General features: G+C 41.2%; 1 protein-coding gene across 1 annotated transcript; it reads left to right on the top strand.

Moving 5' to 3' along the window:
• Positions 1 to 577: 577 nt before the first annotated feature.
• LOC133066091 (solute carrier family 22 member 10-like) lies at positions 578 to 18,179 on the top strand. The gene is made up of 10 exons (XM_061156818.1): positions 578 to 979; positions 2,866 to 2,969; positions 9,537 to 9,691; positions 9,787 to 9,955; positions 11,574 to 11,697; positions 12,169 to 12,284; positions 13,817 to 14,031; positions 15,897 to 16,005; positions 16,705 to 16,908; positions 18,119 to 18,179. Exons 1-10 carry the CDS (start codon positions 578 to 580, stop codon positions 18,177 to 18,179), a joined length of 1,659 nt encoding a protein of 552 aa, XP_061012801.1.
• Positions 18,180 to 18,499: the final 320 nt, after the last annotated feature.

Here is an 18,499-nt window from a genome sequence, read left to right as displayed (position 1 = left end):
ATTGGTTACCAAAAGGTAGCAATTGCACACACATTCTGCTTTGCTTTAATTAAAAACAAAGGATTACATTTTAAAAAATGATTTTAACCTAAATTTAGTACTATACAAGAAGTACTTGCTTTCTGTTCTTCCCAGAGGAAAAAAAATCACAGAGCATTTCATTTCTGCGTCTCTCAAATTCCATCTTCTGGAAATGATCAAAAGCTGTGTAGGAGGCTTATTTTACAGTATTTAGAGATCATGTACATGCCAAAGTCCAGTGCTGGTTTTAGAGTCAAGGTGCTGAGGATAAGCATGTTCAAAGAGTAAACCTTTAAACAGAGTTCACTGGAAACCGAAGTGGTAAATTATTTTCTCTATGACTTTACTAAAAAAAAATAATGCCTTGTGATTTGAGAAGGACTGGGGAAACTGTTTCCACTTCTCTATTGCAGTAGTCAGGGGATGGTACCCATTTATGAGAAACTGTTGTGAGATTATATAGGCTCAGTGTGAATTCATGAAAGGAAATTTTTTCTTCCATAGAACTTATAGCCTTAAAGTCATTGTGCATTGTCTTGAGGATTACCTGTCCAGAATGGCCTTTGAGGAGCTTCTGGATAAAGTTGGTGGCCTGGGGAAATTCCAGATGCTTCAGATGGCTTTAACTTTTCCTTCTTACATGACAGTAGTCTGTCACATACTGTTGGAGAACTTCACTGCAGCCGTTCCTGGTCATCGCTGCTGGATCCACATTCTTGATAATGCCACTGTCTCTGGTAATGCCACTGGGATCCTCAGCCCTGATGTCCTCCTGAGAATCTCCATCCCACTGGACTCAAACTTCAAGCCAGAGAAATGTCGTCGCTTCCTCCACCCCCAGTGGCAACTCCTTCACCTGAATGGGACTTTCCCCAACATGACTGACCTGGACACGGAGCCCTGTGTGGACGGCTGGGTGTATGACCACAGCTTGTTCTCCTTCACCATAGTGACTGAGGTAAAGGCCCCATTTGCCTCTTGTCAGTATATGTTCTGGGTGTTTCAGTCAGTTCAGTTCAGTCGCTCAGTCATGTCTGACTCTTTGTGACCCCATGAACTGTAGGATGCCAGGCCTCCCTGTCCATCACCAATTCCTGGAGTCCACCCTGGGTGTTTTAGAAAAAAAAAGTCTGGGTGTTTAGAAAAACATAAAATAAGTGAAAGGTTGTTGTTGAACCACGAAAGATGCCGGGATTCTTGGCCTCTGGAGAAGAATTCAATCCAGGGCCAGAGATGAGGCTCGATCACTCAGAGCTTTTGTGTAATAAAGTTTTTTTAAAGTATAAAGGAGATAGAGAAAGCTTCTGACATAGACACCAGAAGGGGACAGAAAGAATACCCACCTGCTAGTCTTTAGCTGGATGTTATATAGTTACTAGCAGTCTGTTAATGAAAGAAAGAAAATGTCTCAAAACTCAGAGAATGGCGCCAGGCCCCTCACCCACAAGATGCATTTTGAGATAATCTTGGCACCAGGTGAGTCATCCTGGGCCATAAAATTATTGACTTGAATCTTGGAGAAGGGCAGATTAGATTATACAAAAAGTTTCATTTACATAGATTAGGAGAATAATGTCTGAGTATAACATTGGTTTGAGTATAACATACTGGTTTGTCAAGTCTGAGCCTAAATCTGAGCTTTTGGGGGAACCAACTGGAAGATAGAGTCCAGGGTAAATGCATAGTACATTAACATAGCTTAAGACAAACATTTCCATAAGAAAAATGCATTGGTTAGCTCAAGATTTGAGAAAAGTTAAGTTCAGGTGGAACCAGGTTGTCATTATGGCAACAGTATTTTAAGAGAAACATCTTTTTAAATTTGTTTAGAGAAGGGGAAAAAAATATATCACTAGTTTGTTTCCTCCTGCCGCTTAAGAGAGAGATTAAAAAAAATGTCTGACACTTGCAGCCTATTTCCTCCGTTTGGAGACCACTGGCCTTCCTGCCTGTTACCCTATCATAAGCATGGCTCAAAACTTCAGTTACTGAGTAGACAGTAACTCTCCTTCAATCTTTCAGCAAATGGTGATTGTTTATCTTTTTAACTGCCAAGCACTTACATTCTAATGGACACCGGTGAAATCAACCATCTAGACATGGATTTTAGTACCGAAGAGCTTTAAACCAAGTGTGAAGATAGATGATCAGACAAGGAAGTACCTGATACAATGTGTGAAAAATTATTCTTAGTCACTTGATCTCAGCCTAGTTGCAAATTGGAAACATTTGCATTAATTGAAAAAAACTTCATGTCCTGGCTACTTGTTAGGGAAACAAATCAGAGTGTATTTCACTCTAAGTGTAAAATTCAGGCATCAGTATATTAAACCTGCCCCCCCACCCCCCGGCCAACCTTAATCCTTACTATGTGTGGCAAGGTTTGAGAACCATTGAGGTATGGTGTGCTAAGTGAATAGAAAGATTGATCTTGATGTAATCTAGAAGATTTAGTTGAAGATTTCCAGAGAAAACCGTGCTTAAGTGACTTGAATGATATAGATGAGTAATTGTGGTAAAGGAAACCAGAGTGTGTTCACTGATGGCTATCAGAGAGGATGATTACTGAGGGGTTATAAGATTCTGTGGAACTCCTCAGGGTTTCCCAGGTGGTGCAGTGGTAAAGAATCTGCCTGCCAATGCAGAAGATGCAAGAGATGCAGGTTCAATCCCTGGATCAGTAAGATCCCCTTGAGTAGGAAATGGCAAACCCACTCCAGTATGCTTGCCTGGAAAATTCCCCCAGAGGAGCCTGGCTGGCTACAGTCCATGGGGTTGCTCAGTCCATGACTGAGCATGCAAGCATGTGAAGATCCTCTTCTGGCTGATTTCCTTCTCTTCCAGTGGGACCTGGTATGTGACCATCAGTCACAGAAATCAGTGGTTCAATCCCTATTCATGGCTGGAATGCTGGTGGGAAGCTTCATTTATGGCCATCTCTCAGACAGGTGAGTTTCTCCAGATCACTGCTGCCCACAGTTTATGATTGTTTCATAAAGAAATTTTTTTTGAATTCCCCACATATCCAATTTGCCCTGTGCTGGGTTGCCTTGGTTCCCAGGGAGCTATAGATGGAAATTTAGAATAAGCTCATTGTGATGATGTCATTTTGTTGCCACAGAGCTCTGTGTACTGGACACAGAAATGTCATCTCCACAAGATCTGGGGGATATTTCAGGACAGTATTTAGAGGGGAGGTTTTGCAATACTTCATCTAGAAATATGAGGAAAAGGAAAAGGAAATATGGGAAGGAGGAGGAAGTTGCTTCAAGACAGGAATTTCAGCCTATTTCAAGACACAGATATAGAGGACAGCATTGCCAGCCTTCGCCGTGGCTTCTGGGTTAAGTTCCCGCTGGAATCAGCGAGCCAAAAGCTTGCGGGTTCCCACCTTGATTGTTGTGCCTCACATGCACGTGTGTGAGCCAAGTTGCTTCAGTAGTGTCTGACTCCGTGTGACCCTGTGGACTGTAGCCCACCAGGCTCCTCTGCCCATGGGATTCTCCAGGCAAGAATACTGAAGTGGGTTTGCCATTTCCTCCTCTAGGGGATTTTCCCAGCCCAGGGATCGAAGCGGTGTCTCTCAAGCCTCCTGCACTGGCGGGCGGGTTCCCAGGTGCCACCTGGGAAGTCATGCCTCACGTGTCTCACTGTAATTAGAAGGCGTTTCTATAAAACCTGCGTGCTTAGTGAAGTGGCCCTGAATTGCATCAGGAAATAATTGTGGCTATAATTTGGCCATTTGATCTTGTGAAAAGACTCTTTAGAGGTAATATTTAAAATCCTATAAGGAAATTAATCTATGGATCTCAAGTGTCATAATTTCTGGTATGAGTGTTTTGGCTTATCCTGTGTCTGGCACTGTCCATCCTGAAGTAAGTGACAACCATGGCAGCCAGATACTCAAGTCTTTCATAGGTGAAATGGGAGACTCTAAGTACCTTTATCCCCCACCTATAAGCCTAACATATTTAACCTTTAGGTGAAAATTGTGAATGCTGAATATATCACCCTGAGTGTAATTTGTAAACTATATCAGAGTCAGACTGTTCATGTTGACCAGTCTTATGACTGAACCCTTTATAATGATTCATGTTAAAATGCTAATTGATCAGTTTAGATGCACACAGGGTAATAGATTTTTTTCAGTTTCTCTGAGGAAATGGGATTATGACAGATGTCGAGAATAGAAAATTTGGCGAAGAAAAGGGGGACTTATAGCTAACCTAAAGATTTTGAACTAAACATAGGCAAAAAGCTTCTTATAGCTAAGAAGTATTATAGATTGACATAATCCCCAATTCTTTATTTTACTTTCACTGACTGTGCTTTTGTGGTCAAGGTCAATGTCCAGAATACTTCTTCATAGCAAAGCAAATGATCAACAAAAGGAAACTGAAATCTACAGAATGGGAAAAATATTTGCAAGCCTCATATCTGATAGATTTAATATCTGAAACATACAGAAGACTGATGCAACTGATAGAAAAAAACTCACAAATAACCTACTCAAAAATGGCAAAAGAATTCAGTAGGTATTCCTCCATAGAAGACATGGAAATTGTTAACAGGAATATGAAAATGTGCTTAATTTCACTAATTATCAAGGAAATGCAAATCAAAACCACAATGAGATATACCTTCATGCCAGTTTGGGTAGCTATTATATTAAAAAGTCACTGTTAAGACTGATGTCAGGGAGTTTTTTCCTAGGATTTTTATTATTATTTTTTTCCATTTATTTTTATTAGTTGGGGGCTAATTACTTTACAATATTGTAGTGATTTTTGCCATACATTGACATGAATCAGCCATGGATTTACATGCATTCCCCATCCCGATTCCCCCTCCCGCCTCCCTCCCCATCCCATCCCTCTGGGTCTTCCCAGTGCACCAGCCCTGAGCACTTGTCTCATGCATCCAACCTGGGCTGGTGGTCTGTTTCACCCTTGATAGTATACTTGTTTCAATGCTATTCTCTCAGATCATCCCACCCTCGCCTTCTCCCACAGAGTCCAAAAGTCTGTTCTATACATCTGTGTCTCTTTTTCTGTTTTGCATATAGGGTTACCATTACCATCTTTCTAAATTCCGTATATATGCGTTAGTATACTGTATTGGTCTTTATCTTTCTGGCTTACTTCAATCTGTATAATGGGCTCCAGTTTCATCCATCTCATTAGAACTGATTCAAATGAATTCTTTCTAATGGCTGAGTAATATTCCATTGTGTATACGTACCACACAGCAAACATTATCCTCAATGGTGAAAAATTGAAAGCATTTCCCCTAAAAATCAGGAACAAGACATGGGTGCCCACTCTCACCACTACTATTCAACATAGTTTTGGAAGTTTTGGCCACAGCAATCAGAGCAGAAAAAGAAATAAAAGGAATCCAGATAGGAAAAGAAGAAGTGAAACTTTCCTAGGATTTTTAGTGTTTCAGGGCTAATATTTAAGTCTTTAACCCATTTTGAGTGAATTTTTTTGAACATTGTCAGTAGAGTGCAAATTCGTACTCCTGCATGTTATTATTATTGAAAAATTATATTGCCCCCTCTTTAATATTATTGGTTTATTTATCAAATAATACATATCAAGGGTTAATTTCTTGAATCTTGGTTCTTTCTGTTGGTTTATGTGTCTTTTCTTAATGTCAGTGCCATACCATTTTGATCCCTATTGTTTTGTAGCATAGTTTGAAAGCAGAAAGTAGGATGTTTCTAGATTGGTTCTTTGTCAGGATTGACTTTGCTTTTGGGGGTCATTTGTGATTTCATATAGATTTTAGGATATTTTTTTCTATTTCTGTGGAAAATGTCATTGGAATTTTAATAGGGATGGCATAATTATAGATGGGGCTTTCCTTGTAGCTCAGTTGGTAAAGAATCTGCCTGCAGTGCAGGAGACCCAGTTTCGATTCCTGGATTGGAATCCCAGAGAGGGAAATGGCAATCCACTCTGGTATTCTTGCCTGGAGAATCCCATGGACAGAGGAGCTTGGAGAGCTACAGTTGGTGGGGTCGCAAGAATCACACACAACTTAGTGACTAAACCACCACCAACCAATCTATAGATGACTTTGTGTAGTATGTGCATTTTGACAATACTAATTTTCCAGCGCATGAATATGGGTTATTTTTCCATTTATTTGTATCTTCTCCAAGTTCTTTCATCAAAGTCTTGTTTTCAGTGTTCAGATCTATATCATCTCCTTGGTTAAATTTATTGTTGTTGTTCAGTCGCTCAGTCATGAGTCAGTCATGTCCGACCCTTTGCGACCCCATGGACTGCAGCACACCAGGCTTCCCTGTCCATTACCAACTCCCAGAGCTTGCTCAAGCTCATGTCCATTGAGTCAGTGATGCCATCCAACCATCTCATCCTCTGTCATCCCCTTGTCCTCCCGTCTTCAATCTTTCCCAGCATCAGGGGCTTTTCCAATGAGTCAGCTCTTTGCATCAGGAGGCCAAATTAATGTATGACTATATCTACTTGTTTTAAGGGCTTCCAAGATGGCTCAGCAGTAAAGAACTCACCTGCCAATGCAGGAGACGCAGGAGAGGCGGGTTCAGTCCCTGGGTTAGGAAGATCCCCTGGAGCAGGAAATGGCAACCCACTCCTGGGAAAAATTACACTTGATCTTAGCCAAAAGGCTGAGAAGCGATTCCTGGGAAAAATTTTTACCTGGGAAATTCCATGGACAGAGGAGCCAGGTGGGCTACAGTCCATGGGGTTGCAACGAGTTGGACACGACTGAGTGGGCACAGACTCACACTTGTTTTAAACTGGTAGTCGTTTAAGTTCAGACACATTCTAAAAGTTCTGCCTTTAAAAAACCCCCTTCATCCACGTTTTGCACTTTTGATGTTGTATTTTAAATCTTCATGTTTATGCTCTATTATTTTCTGTCTATAGTAGCTGTTACAGTTTCTTTTCATCTTGTAATCTATGTACTGGCTTATTTAAGCAGTAAATCCTCAGTCCTTAATGTCTATTTGCCTTTTCTAATGGGCTTTTACCCTCTGCCACCCCCACTCTGTTGTAGAACAGCTCCACAGGGCTGCTGTGGCCTGTGAGGACTCTGAGCAGGTATTGGGTGGTTAGCTGTCCGGAGCAGCTGCTGTCAGGGATCTGGGCGGTTTCTGAGGTGTCGCCTGAGTAAGTGTCCATAACGGCTGCTCCACCCCAACCAGGCTCTGCCCTGGGACCAGCTTGCCTCTGTGTCCCATGCTCAAGTCTTTCTCCTGGTTGTGGGTACCCCGGATCGGTGCAGAGATGTGGCGTGGGTTGAGTGGGGTGGGAGAGTTCCCTCAGAGCTGGGATGTGCAGCAAGGCAGCAGCAGGAAGCCTGGCAGCCTCTAGGGAAGCTCTCTCTACGCCCTGCTGTGGAGGCTAGCACACACACACGTGCTCCCCACAAGCTGAGTCCAGGCTCCCCACAGCCCTTCAGTTATTCCCAGCAGTCCAAGGAGATCAAACCAGTCAATCCTAAAGGAAATCAACCCTGAATACTCTTTGGAAGGACTGATGCTGAATCTGAAGCTCCAATCCTTTGGCCACTTGATGTGAAGGGCTGATTCATTGGAAAAGACCCTGATGCTGCGAAAGATTGAAGACAGGAGGAGAAGGGGGCGGCAGAGGATGAGATGATTGGATGGCATTACCAACTCAACGGGCATGAGTTTGAGCAAACTCCGGGAGATAGTGACGGACAGGAAAGCCTGGCAAGCTGCAGTCCACGGGGTCACAAAGAGTCGGACATGATTGAGAGACTGAACAACAACAAGTCCTCCTACCAGCCACGGGGGATTGTTTCCTCATATGCCCCAGGACTGGGATGCCCAATCTGTGGCCTGACCTGCTCTGTCCCCAGGGTAGGTGTCCTCCTAAGTCATCTCCCTTTTCCTCTGAGTCCTCTCCCAGGATTGCAAGTCTGGACCTGATTATGTTTCTTTCCTTCTTACCTGATTACATGTGTATCTTACATCCTTGGTTTACATAAGTCATTCTGCCAGTTTCCAGTTAGTTTCAGAGAGAATTTTTCCATATATAGATTTTTTTTTAATTAAAAAATTTTTTTGGTTGCATTGTGTCTTCATTGCTGCATGTGGGCTTTCTCTAGTTGCGGCCAGTGGGGGCTAACTCTTTATTGTGGTGCTCGGGCTTCTCATTGCAGTGACATCTCTTGTTGCAGAGCACAGGCTCTAGGCCCATGGGCTTCAGTAGCTGTGGCACATGAGCTTAATTTCTCCATGACATGTGGAATCTTCCTGGACTAGGGATTGAACCCATGTCCCCTGCATTGACAGGTGGATTCTTATCCACTGCATCTACAGGAAGTCCTGTAGATGTATTTGATGTGTTAATGGGGAAGGTAAACTCCATATGCTTTTACTGCCTCATCCAGATCTTTTCCCAGGGTTGTGGTGGTCTTATATTCTGTTCTCCCCTGGAGAAGGGAATGGCTACCCACTTCAGTATTCCTGCCTAGAGAATTCCATGAACAGAGGAGGCTCATGGGCTACAGTCCGTGGGGTTGCAAAGAGCCTAAGACGACTGAGTGACTAACATTTTAACTTCATATTCTGTTCTAGATAAAGCACATTGCTTGAGGCTTACAAACTCAGATTCAACAAAGGCTGACCCTTACATAAACCTTCAACAACTTTGAGTATTGTTCCACTGATCTTCTGCATCAGTTTAACCTTGCCTGTCTGGTCCTAGAGACCCAAGTACGCTTTTAGCTCTCTTGTGTTCTGGACACTGTACAGACTCTCTACCATGCTAAATACATACATTAGTACAATGGGAGCTAATAGTATATTACAGTTTCCAACACTGTAATTTCTTTTATATGATATATCACTTGGTGTCAAAGTCCAAGTGATTAGAGGATGAAGTTTTGGTATTCTTAGTGTATATTGCAGACAAGGAGTGCTACTTTGAGGAGATCTCCATTGTTGATTTAGCGTTTGCATTTTCAAGCTTTCAGGTACGAAGAATCACTTGGAATCTAGAAAGACAGTACTGACGAACCTATTTGCAGGGTAGCAATGGAGACACAGACATAGAGAATGGACTGTGGACACAGAGGAGGAAGGAACGGATGTGACGAATTGAGACAGCAGCATGAAAACACATATATTACCATACATAAAATAGAGAACCAGTGGGAATTTACTGTGTGACACAAGGAACTCAACCCACTGCTCTGTGACAACCTAGAGGGGTGGGATGGGGTGGGAGATGGGAGGGAGTTTCAAGAGGGAGGGGACATATGTATGACTGTGGCTGATTCATGCTGATGTATGGCAGAAACCAGCACAGTATTGTAAAGCAATGATCTCCCAATAAGCAATGGAAAAAATTAGTAAAATAAAAAACCAAATCATAAAAAAGGATAAAACCATTACGAACATTAAAAAAAATTCTCCAAATTTCAGAGTAGGCTTTGTTTTTATCACAGGTTGCTCTTGCTCTCACAATCTAATCTGCCTCTCTGTTTCTTAGGTTTGGGCGCAAATTGATCCTCAGGTGCTCTTTGCTCCAGCTCGCCATCTCGGGGACCTGTGCAGCCTTTGCCCCCACCTTCCTCATTTACTGCTCCTTACGCTTCTGGTCAGGCTGCTCTGCTGTGGCTGTCATGTCAAATAACAGTATGCTCAGTAAGTCGACAGTTTTAGTCTTCTGCAAGTCCAGAAATTGGCCTTGAAATTTCACGCTTACCTGACAATAATATCCCAATGGGATTTTCTTTCAGTTGTAGAATGGGTAAGGTCCCAGTCAAAAGCCATGGTAATAACACTGATAGCCTGTGCCCTTAGTATTGGACAGACGATGCTGGGAGGACTGGCTTTTGTCTTTCGAGAGTGGCGCACCCTGCAGCTGGTGGTGTCTATACCGTTCTTTGTCTTCTTTCTCTCCTCAAGGTATGAGCATTTCTCTCATTCTGTTATGGGAACCTGGGATGAAAATGCATGTTTTATCTGAATATATTCATTTTTTAATTCCTTAAACCCTTTTTATTGTTTGAACTTAAAACCCTCGTCTATCATCTGTTACACTGTGCAATTTGTGAAACAGAACATTGACTAACAGTGACCCTTCTCCTGGGAGTTCTGGGTATTTTCTGCCATCGCTCTTCATAGTCTTACTTAGTATAGTGGTTGGAGGGTTATTTTGACATGATTTTTGTTAGTATAAAATATAGACTCAAATATTTTGAAAAGAAGTAACTTTAATTCTTTTTTTGTTTTTGGGAAGAAACAGGTTATGGTAAAATTTTCCATGATTTTCATCATTGTAGGTGAATTGAACAAAGGGAAGACGCAGCGACTTTATTCATAGAGTAATTTGACAAAATAGCCATGTTCTTTCTCCAGCACTAATAATTGGCATGCAGGTTGGGTGATTTACATCATGTGCTCAGTCCCTTAAATAATTTTAACAAACATTTATTTATGGATAACTTGGCCCCCACACTTAAAACCAATCTAGGGAGAATTAAATTTAGGAGATCACAGAGAGATGACTACAGATTTTGTATAGAGATATGAGTTCAGGGAGAAAGGGAATGTGATCCATGTCAGACTCATTTTTTTTTAAATGATGTCATTTTGTTTATTTATTCACTTATTTTTAAACTTTTTAGCTTGTATTGGGGAATAGCCAATTAACAAACAATGTTGTGATAGTTTCAGCTGAACAGTGAAGGAACTCAGTCAGCCACACATATCAATTCTTTCCCAAGCCTCCTCCCATCCAGGCTGTCACATAATATTGAGCAGAATTCCATGTGCTATACAGACTCATCTTTTTTTTTTTTTATAAATTCCTTAGAAGCATGGTTCATTTATTCAAAGTCAACTATGTTCAAAAATAAAAACAAAACATCTTCATAAATCATTCTAAGCAATGCTTCCTGGTTACGGTCGCATGTCAGAAATATGTCAGTGGGTTTCTGCTTGTTACTCCATATTCATAACAACCCTACAAGCAAGCTGACATTGCTGTTCCATTTTATTGATGAGAAAACTGAGGCAGATATAAAGTAGTTAGCTATTAACTGATATTAGTAACTGGGTCATTAGTTGTTAACATAGCTAGTAGTGGCAGGAGTACTTGCAATCATTGTCAGGCTTTACGCTGACATATTTGGGGCTTCTTTGCAAAAATAAAATATACTGTAAATATATATTATGTGCATAAAGTTGCTAGATCCCATGCCAAGGTTTGGAAGGAAATTATGAATATCAAGGACAAACTTAAACTTCATAAGTTTTCTGTAAATTCTCCTGATGAGTAAGCAGAGGAGATTTAACTCCAAGTCTGTGTCCCTTACTAGTAATACAACTTTCAAGTGCACTGCAGGGAGTGGTCACTCTCATATTCCCCTAGTATTTGTGAAATAGATCTGGAATTTCTATTCCTAACCCAACAAGTGAAGCAGTGGATTTTGGATGGAAGGCAAAATGCACCTGTTGTCAATAATCATATAGCATATAACAAGGGAGAGCTGACTGCACTCGTGTACTCACCTTTCATCAGGTGGCTGGTGGAATCTGCTCGGTGGCTGATTGTCACCAATAAACCAGACGAGGGCTTAAAGGGACTTCGAATAGTTGCACACAGAAATGGAATGAAGAATGCTGAGGCAACCCTGAACATGGAGGTGAGCAGGGAAGAGGAGGTGGTTATCGGGTTGGAGGGAAGGAATAAACTGATACCTGCCTTCTCCTTATTGAGGTACGCAAACCCTTTTCTAACAAGGGCGGCTAGTTGAGAATGCAAGCTCAGTTTCCTGGCCTTTCATGGCCATCTCATGAAAAGAAGCTTTGCCCACTGCGCAACTAGTTCCTTTAGTTCACTTCCTCATCTGAGCCTGTAGGTTGTGTACCACAGTGGAGGCCCTGCCCTCCTCCATGGCCTCATTTTCAAATTTTCATTCTTGCCATTTAATTTCCTGGAGTCTCCCTTAACTCCCTACATCCTCCTTCATAGCACATTCACACCTGTGATTACATATGCAATATGCTACACTACAAAGAAAGGTAACATATTTTGTCTATCCTATTGGTTGCCAATGCTCATCACAATACCTGGCACTATATTGGCAAGTGATTCGTGTTTGTTGTTGCTAAAGGGTTTGAGAGCAGCCATGCAGGAGCAGCTGGAGGCAGCACAGACCAAAACAACTGTGTTTGACTTGTTCCGCACAACCAACCTGCGTAAAAGGATCTGTCTCCTGTCATTTGTGAGGTGGGCTTCACACAGCGCATGATGACATTCAAAGAGAGGGGACATGAATCTGTTTATTTCAAAGGTTATAGTACTGTTGTGAGAGGGAGGCACTGATTTAGGGATAAAAGGTGAAGAAAACACACCTAGTAATTGCTATTTTTGGAGGTAGTTGAAGGATTATAAAAGACTCACATGGAACTGATAATAAAGTGAAGAGTTAGAAAAATAGACAAATGGGATGTGATTAAACTTACAAGTTTTGTATTGCAAAGGAAACTATAAGTAAAATAAAAAGAGGGCCTACAGAATAAAAGAAAATATTTGCAAATGATGTAACAATAGGGGATTAATTTTCAAAGTATATAAATAACTCTTACATCTTAATATAAAAAGACAAACAATCCAATTGAAAAATGAGCAGAAGATTTAAATATACAGTTTTCCAAAGAAGACACATAGATAGCCAAGAACCACACTAAAAGATGCTCAACTTTGCTAAGAAATGCAAACCAAAACTACAATTAGGTATTGCCTCACACCAGTCATAATGTTCATCATCCAAAAGTCTACAAATAATAAATGCTGGAGAGGGTGTGGAGAAAAGGGAAACTTCCTACACTGATGATGGGATTATAAATTGGTGCAGCCACTATAGAGAACAGTATGAAGGCTACTTAAAAAACTGAAGGTAGAGTTACCATATGATCTAGCAATCCCACTCCTGGACATGGATCCAAACAAATCTCTAATTCAAAAAGATACAAGCATCCCAATGTTCATGGCAGCACTACTTATAATAGTTAAGACATGGGAGCAACCTAAGTGTCCATCGACAAATGGATAGAAATGATGTGGTATGTGTGTGTATATATTTGTAGCAACATGGATGGACCTAGAGATTACGACACTAAGTAAAGTAAGTCAAAGACAAGCATCATGATGTCACTTATTTGTGAAATCTAAAAAAGTGATACATATGAACTCATTTACAAAACAAAAAATAGACTCACTAACATAGGGAAAAAATGTATGGTTATCAAAGGGGAAAAGTGTGGGGAAGGGTAAATTAGGGGTTTGAAATTAACACATACACACTGCTACATAGAACATAGATAATCAACAATGACCTACTGTATAGCACAAGGAACTCTACTCAATAATCTGTATTAACCTATAATGGAATATCAGACTCTTTTGTGACCCCATGAACTGTAGCCCACCAGGTTCCTCTGTCCATGGGAATTCACAGGCAAGAGTACTGGAATGGGTTGCCATTTCCTCCTCTAGGGGATCTTGCCAACCCAGGGCTTGAACCCAAGTATCTTGTGTCTTCTGCATTGCCTAATGGACTCCTTTACCACTTAGATATTGTCATGTAATTATTTATGTTAACTCTAAAATTATGACCTTAAAAGGAGGTATTATACAAATCAGACTGTGCCTTTTTTTCCCCAACCTTGACCACTGGCTGCCTGGGTCAACATAATCAGCAACTGCTGCACTGGGCTCTAATCTTATGGCTTGTGTCTTTCCTCTTTTGTTCATTACAGATTTGCAAACACAGTACCCTATTATGGTATCTTTATGAATCTACAGCACTTTGGGAGCAATATATTCCTGTCCCAGGTAATCTTTGGAGCTCTCACTATCTCAGCTCGATGTCTTGCACTCCTAGTACTGAATCACATGGGCCGTCGACTAACCCAGATGCTTTTCATGTTCCTTGTGGGACTTTCCATTTTGGCCAACATGTTTGTGCCCCAAGGTGAGAGAAGACTGGAATTTGGGGAAAGGGAAGTGTCTTTTTCATGACCTTCAGGGATTGCATTAGCCCTACTTGTCCAAAGCTAGGAATAAAGAGAAGTCCCAATAATGGCTTGCTAAGTATTCCCACAAATGTTAGAAGTCCTACTACTAGGTTGTTGGGAAAAAGAGCCAGAGGTCCATAAGGGCAGCTCTGGCATATCTTCACCTTCCTCACGTTTTGGAAGTATCTGGAAACTGATTTATTCTGAACATTTATTCTGAACACTTCCTCTAGGAGAGCATTTGTTCACTTGCCCTTCACCCATTTGGGACTTCCCAGGTGGCGCTAGTGTTAAAAAAAACCCGCCTGTCAATGTGGGAGACATAGGAGATGCAGGTTTGATCCCTGGTTTGGGAAGATCCCCTGGAGGAGAGCATGCCAACCCACTCCAGTATTCTTGCCTGGAGAATCCTCATGGAATACTTCAAAAATGTAGTCTGGCGGGCTATAGTCCATAGGCTTGCAAAAAGTCGAACATGACTGAAGTGACATAGGACATTGCCCATTCTCACTTTTAAAAACAAGCATGGAGGGGTGAGGCCTTGTAATTATATCCCAGGTGAAGACATAGGATGGTCACTCCCTCTGTCAGGGCTTCTCATTACCAACTTTGATGACTGGTCTAGGTACTCACCTCTATGTTCCACACGTGAGTGTGATGTTAAGTCATCATGACTACAGCTCTTGCTTATGAGAGTCTCTCAGGTAATGAAAAGAATTCATCTTTTTTAAAAAGTGAACGTCTGTACAGTTGGAACCAGGATTTAAGCAGATTAAAATCCTTGTCCATTTCCTGTTAGATTACTTTATCAGTTAACAGAACGATGCTATGCAACGATTTGTGGTTGTTTAGTTGCTAAGTCATGTCAGACACTTGGCGAACCCTTGGACTGTAGCCCTCCAGGCCCCTCTGTCTGTGGGATTTCCCAGGCAAGAATACTGGAGGGGGTTGCCATTTTCTTCTCTAGGGGATCTTCCCGACTCAGGGATCGAACTCAAGTCTCCTGCATCACAGGTGGATTCCTTACCACTGAGCCACCAGGGAAGCATATGTAACAACTAGGAGAACCTGAGTGGGCACAATGTTTCACATTGCACAGTGCAGAAATGTGCTTCACGGCCTTAGAGATGAGTGGACTTTGCTCCTCAGAATATCGTTAGTAATGCCTGATTACTTTCTTACAAGGGAGTTCTGTCCAATATATAATGCTATAATTAGATTTCTTTTCATACTGTGTAGAATACAGATTCCTTGAACATTTTTTCATTTGTTCCCAAATCCTGACATTCCCCTCTTCTGCCAAATAGAAGTTTCCATTGTAGGTTGACTGAGTCTTTTAGGTTTACCTGGAACTTTCCTTTTTTTTTTTTTTCCCCAATGAAAATCCCACACTGCTAAGACCTCCTAATTCCAGGAAAACCAGGAAATCCTGCAGTTGAATTGTAAGGTCTTCCAGGTTAGAGCTGAGTCTTAGACTCAGCAATCATCCACAGTTCTACCTTCTACAATAAGGATATAGTGAGCACTGGACAGAATAAGTAAAAGCAAATTTCCAGCAGACTCACCTTTTCTTCTGATTCTATGCACAGAGAGTTGCTATAATTAATTCAGATAGTTTTATATATTTTTAACCACCTATGTTGATAATGTTACATTTCTCACATTGTTAACTGTTCTATGCTCCCTGCCACTGTACAGTTTTCTACAATATACTTCAAAAATGCAACTAAAATATAAGGCTTTTTATTTTCCTGGCTAAATTTGGTGTATGCTGATTCCTTCAATGCGGATTCCTTAGTCTCTCTGCTCTTTGTGTCTCCAGAAATGCAGACCCTACGTTTGACTTTGGCAAGTGTGGGAATGGGCTGTGTTGCTGCTGCTGTCACCAGTAATTCTGTCCATAACGCTGAACTCATGCCCACTCTCCTCAGGTAAAATGCTTTGTGGATGCTCTGCCAGGGCCCCAAATAGGACTTTCCCAGGTAATTGATCAAGAATAATCAAAATAAGATCTGTTAACTAGAAAGCATTCATTTGTAATCATAATAGTAACAACATACTAACAACAATTACCCAAAGTTTATTGAAAAAATGGACTGTGTGCCATGTACTACGTTAAGCAGTACTTCAGTGTCTGTCTCATTAATCTTTTGGGCCACTTCTCAGGGTAGTTGCAATGCATTAACATACTGTTTAAAGTGATGAAAATGGGTTTTAACACACTTTGATCCCGACAAAGACAGCTAGAATCACAGAACAAATCTCAAAAACAAGTGTCTTTCATCAAACTCATGTATGTAATAATCGTGTTTTCTGTCTTCCATTACAATGTCAAAGTGGGCTCCCTTGGCTGCTCAGTGGTAAAGAATCTGCCTGCAATGCAGGAACCGCAGAAGATGCGAGTTCAATCCCTGAGTCAGGAAGGTCGCCTGGAGGAGGGCATGGCAACCCACTCCAGTATTCTTGCCTGGAGAATCTCTTGCCTGGCTGGCTACAGTCCTTAGGGTTGCAAAGAGTCAGACACAACTGAAGCAACTTAACACACATAATGTCAAAGTAGTAGATCATAAATTACATGTATGGGATTTTTTTTACTGAATTATTATGCATTTTTCTCTTTTACCCCTCAGAGCAAAAGCTTCAGGATTAAGTATGATGGCTAGTAGGTGTGGGGCAGCACTGGCTCCTCTGCTGATGACCCTAGTGGTGTATCTACCCAGTTTACCCTGGATCATCTATGGCGTGTGTCCTATCCTTGCTGGTCTTCTCGTCTTTCTTCTACCTGAAACCAGGAATATGCCTCTGCTAGACACCATCCAGGATGTGGAAACTAAGTGAGTAACCTTCTACCAGCCCCTGGGAGGGACTGTGTGCTTTGGATCTGTGGGTGAGAAAGGCAACACATCAAGTAGGTCCCTCAGATCACTGGGGAGGCAGAGCCTTGCCTGGGATACTGCCATCTTGAGCCATTGCCTTCATGAATGGCAAGGTCATTTCTATCTACTGTGAGGCCCAGTCTAGACTGCAGAGATCCCCTCTTCCCTGTTCTCAATGGTAGCTTTAGTATTGAAGCGACAATAATTAGCTCTATTGTGAGGGAACATCCCACCTGCCCTCATGAGAGACACACATTCCTGATGGTGTTTCATGGTCCTCAGATCCATAAGTGTTAACGTCTCTCTTTGAAAATATATTAGAGAGAGAAATCTTGTGTTGGTGCCTGTAAGATTAGGCAATTTTGCTGCCATAAATAATGAAAATATTGAGGATAGGGAAAATAAGAAACCATTTCTAAATAAGAAAAATGGTGTATTCGTCACCTAGGGCTTCTGTAATAAAGTTCCACAAACTGAGTTACTTAACAGACATTTATTATTGCATGGTTCTGGAGCCTGGAATTCTGAGCTCAAGTTGTAGGCAGGGCCATGCTTCCTCTGAAACCTCTAGAGAAGATCTGTTCCAGGTCTCTCCTGGCTTCTGGTATTAATAGTCCCTTGGCTTGTGGCAGCATAATTCCAATCGACACACGGATTTCCCTGGTGCGCCTGCCTGTCTTAACGTTCCCTTTACATAAGGACACTAGTCCTGTTGGATAAGTAACCAATCTTACTCCAGTATGACCTCATCTTAATTAATCATATTGACAACAGCCCCGTTCCACATTTGGAAATCTTCCTAAGATTCTGAGTGTTAAATACTGAGATACTTCAATATATGAAATTTTAGGATGGATGCAATTAAATACATAACATATGGGAAATCCTTTAAGATTTTCAATCCACTTCTTGATTTTGCAAAGGTGTCATTGGCTAAAGACTTAAAGAGACCACGTGAGAGCAGCAACATTCAAAACTGTTTTCTTGGGTCTGCAGAGTCCACACAGCCTTTTCCAGCATGAGCATCAATCCCACATATGTTACTGAATCTAAAAAAGATGATGTGAGAGGATCAGATTGTGCATGGAGAGCCCATAGACTTATTTTTTTCCTTGTTTTTATTTGCTGATTGGTTGGTTGATTGGTTGTTTCTGTTTTGTTTTTCCAGCAAAAAACTCTCAAGAGAAGTAAATGAAAAAGATTGCTACATAAAAGTGACAAAATTTTAAGGTGCTTTCATAAGCTGACTGGTGAGGAAAAGAAAAATATGAAGGGAAAAGAAAAAAGTAGGGGGTTTTCCTTTATATCTACAAATTAGCAAGAAAATATACTAGAGAAATGAATCTCATTTACAATTATGGCATTACTTTGCACATAAACACATAACTTGAGGGAACATGTAACCCTTGAACAATCTCATATTTTGAGGCAGTAGTTGAAAAAAGTTTTGAATTTACCAATAAATTATTAACGGGGAAAATGATTCAGAACTAGAGGAACATCATGTAATTAGGACGTGGCTGGTTGATGTATACAAGTAGAATAATTT

Source organism: Dama dama, chromosome 2 (genome assembly GCF_033118175.1).
Source record: "Dama dama isolate Ldn47 chromosome 2, ASM3311817v1, whole genome shotgun sequence".
Lineage (NCBI taxonomy): Eukaryota > Metazoa > Chordata > Mammalia > Artiodactyla > Cervidae > Dama > Dama dama.
The sequence above is the reverse complement of the archived record's forward strand: the minus strand, read 5'-3'. Positions and strand labels throughout refer to the sequence as shown.

Coding starts and splice junctions, on each gene's coding strand:
- LOC133066091 (XM_061156818.1), top strand. CDS start 578: ATGGCCTTTGAGGAGCTTCTGGATAAAGTTGGTGGCCTGGGGAAATTC. Junction 9,956..11,573: donor GTCTTCTTTCTCTCCTCAAG/GTATGAGCATTT, acceptor ACCTTTCATCAG/GTGGCTGGTGGAATCTGCTC. Junction 11,698..12,168: donor AGGCAACCCTGAACATGGAG/GTGAGCAGGGAA, acceptor TTGTTGCTAAAG/GGTTTGAGAGCAGCCATGCA.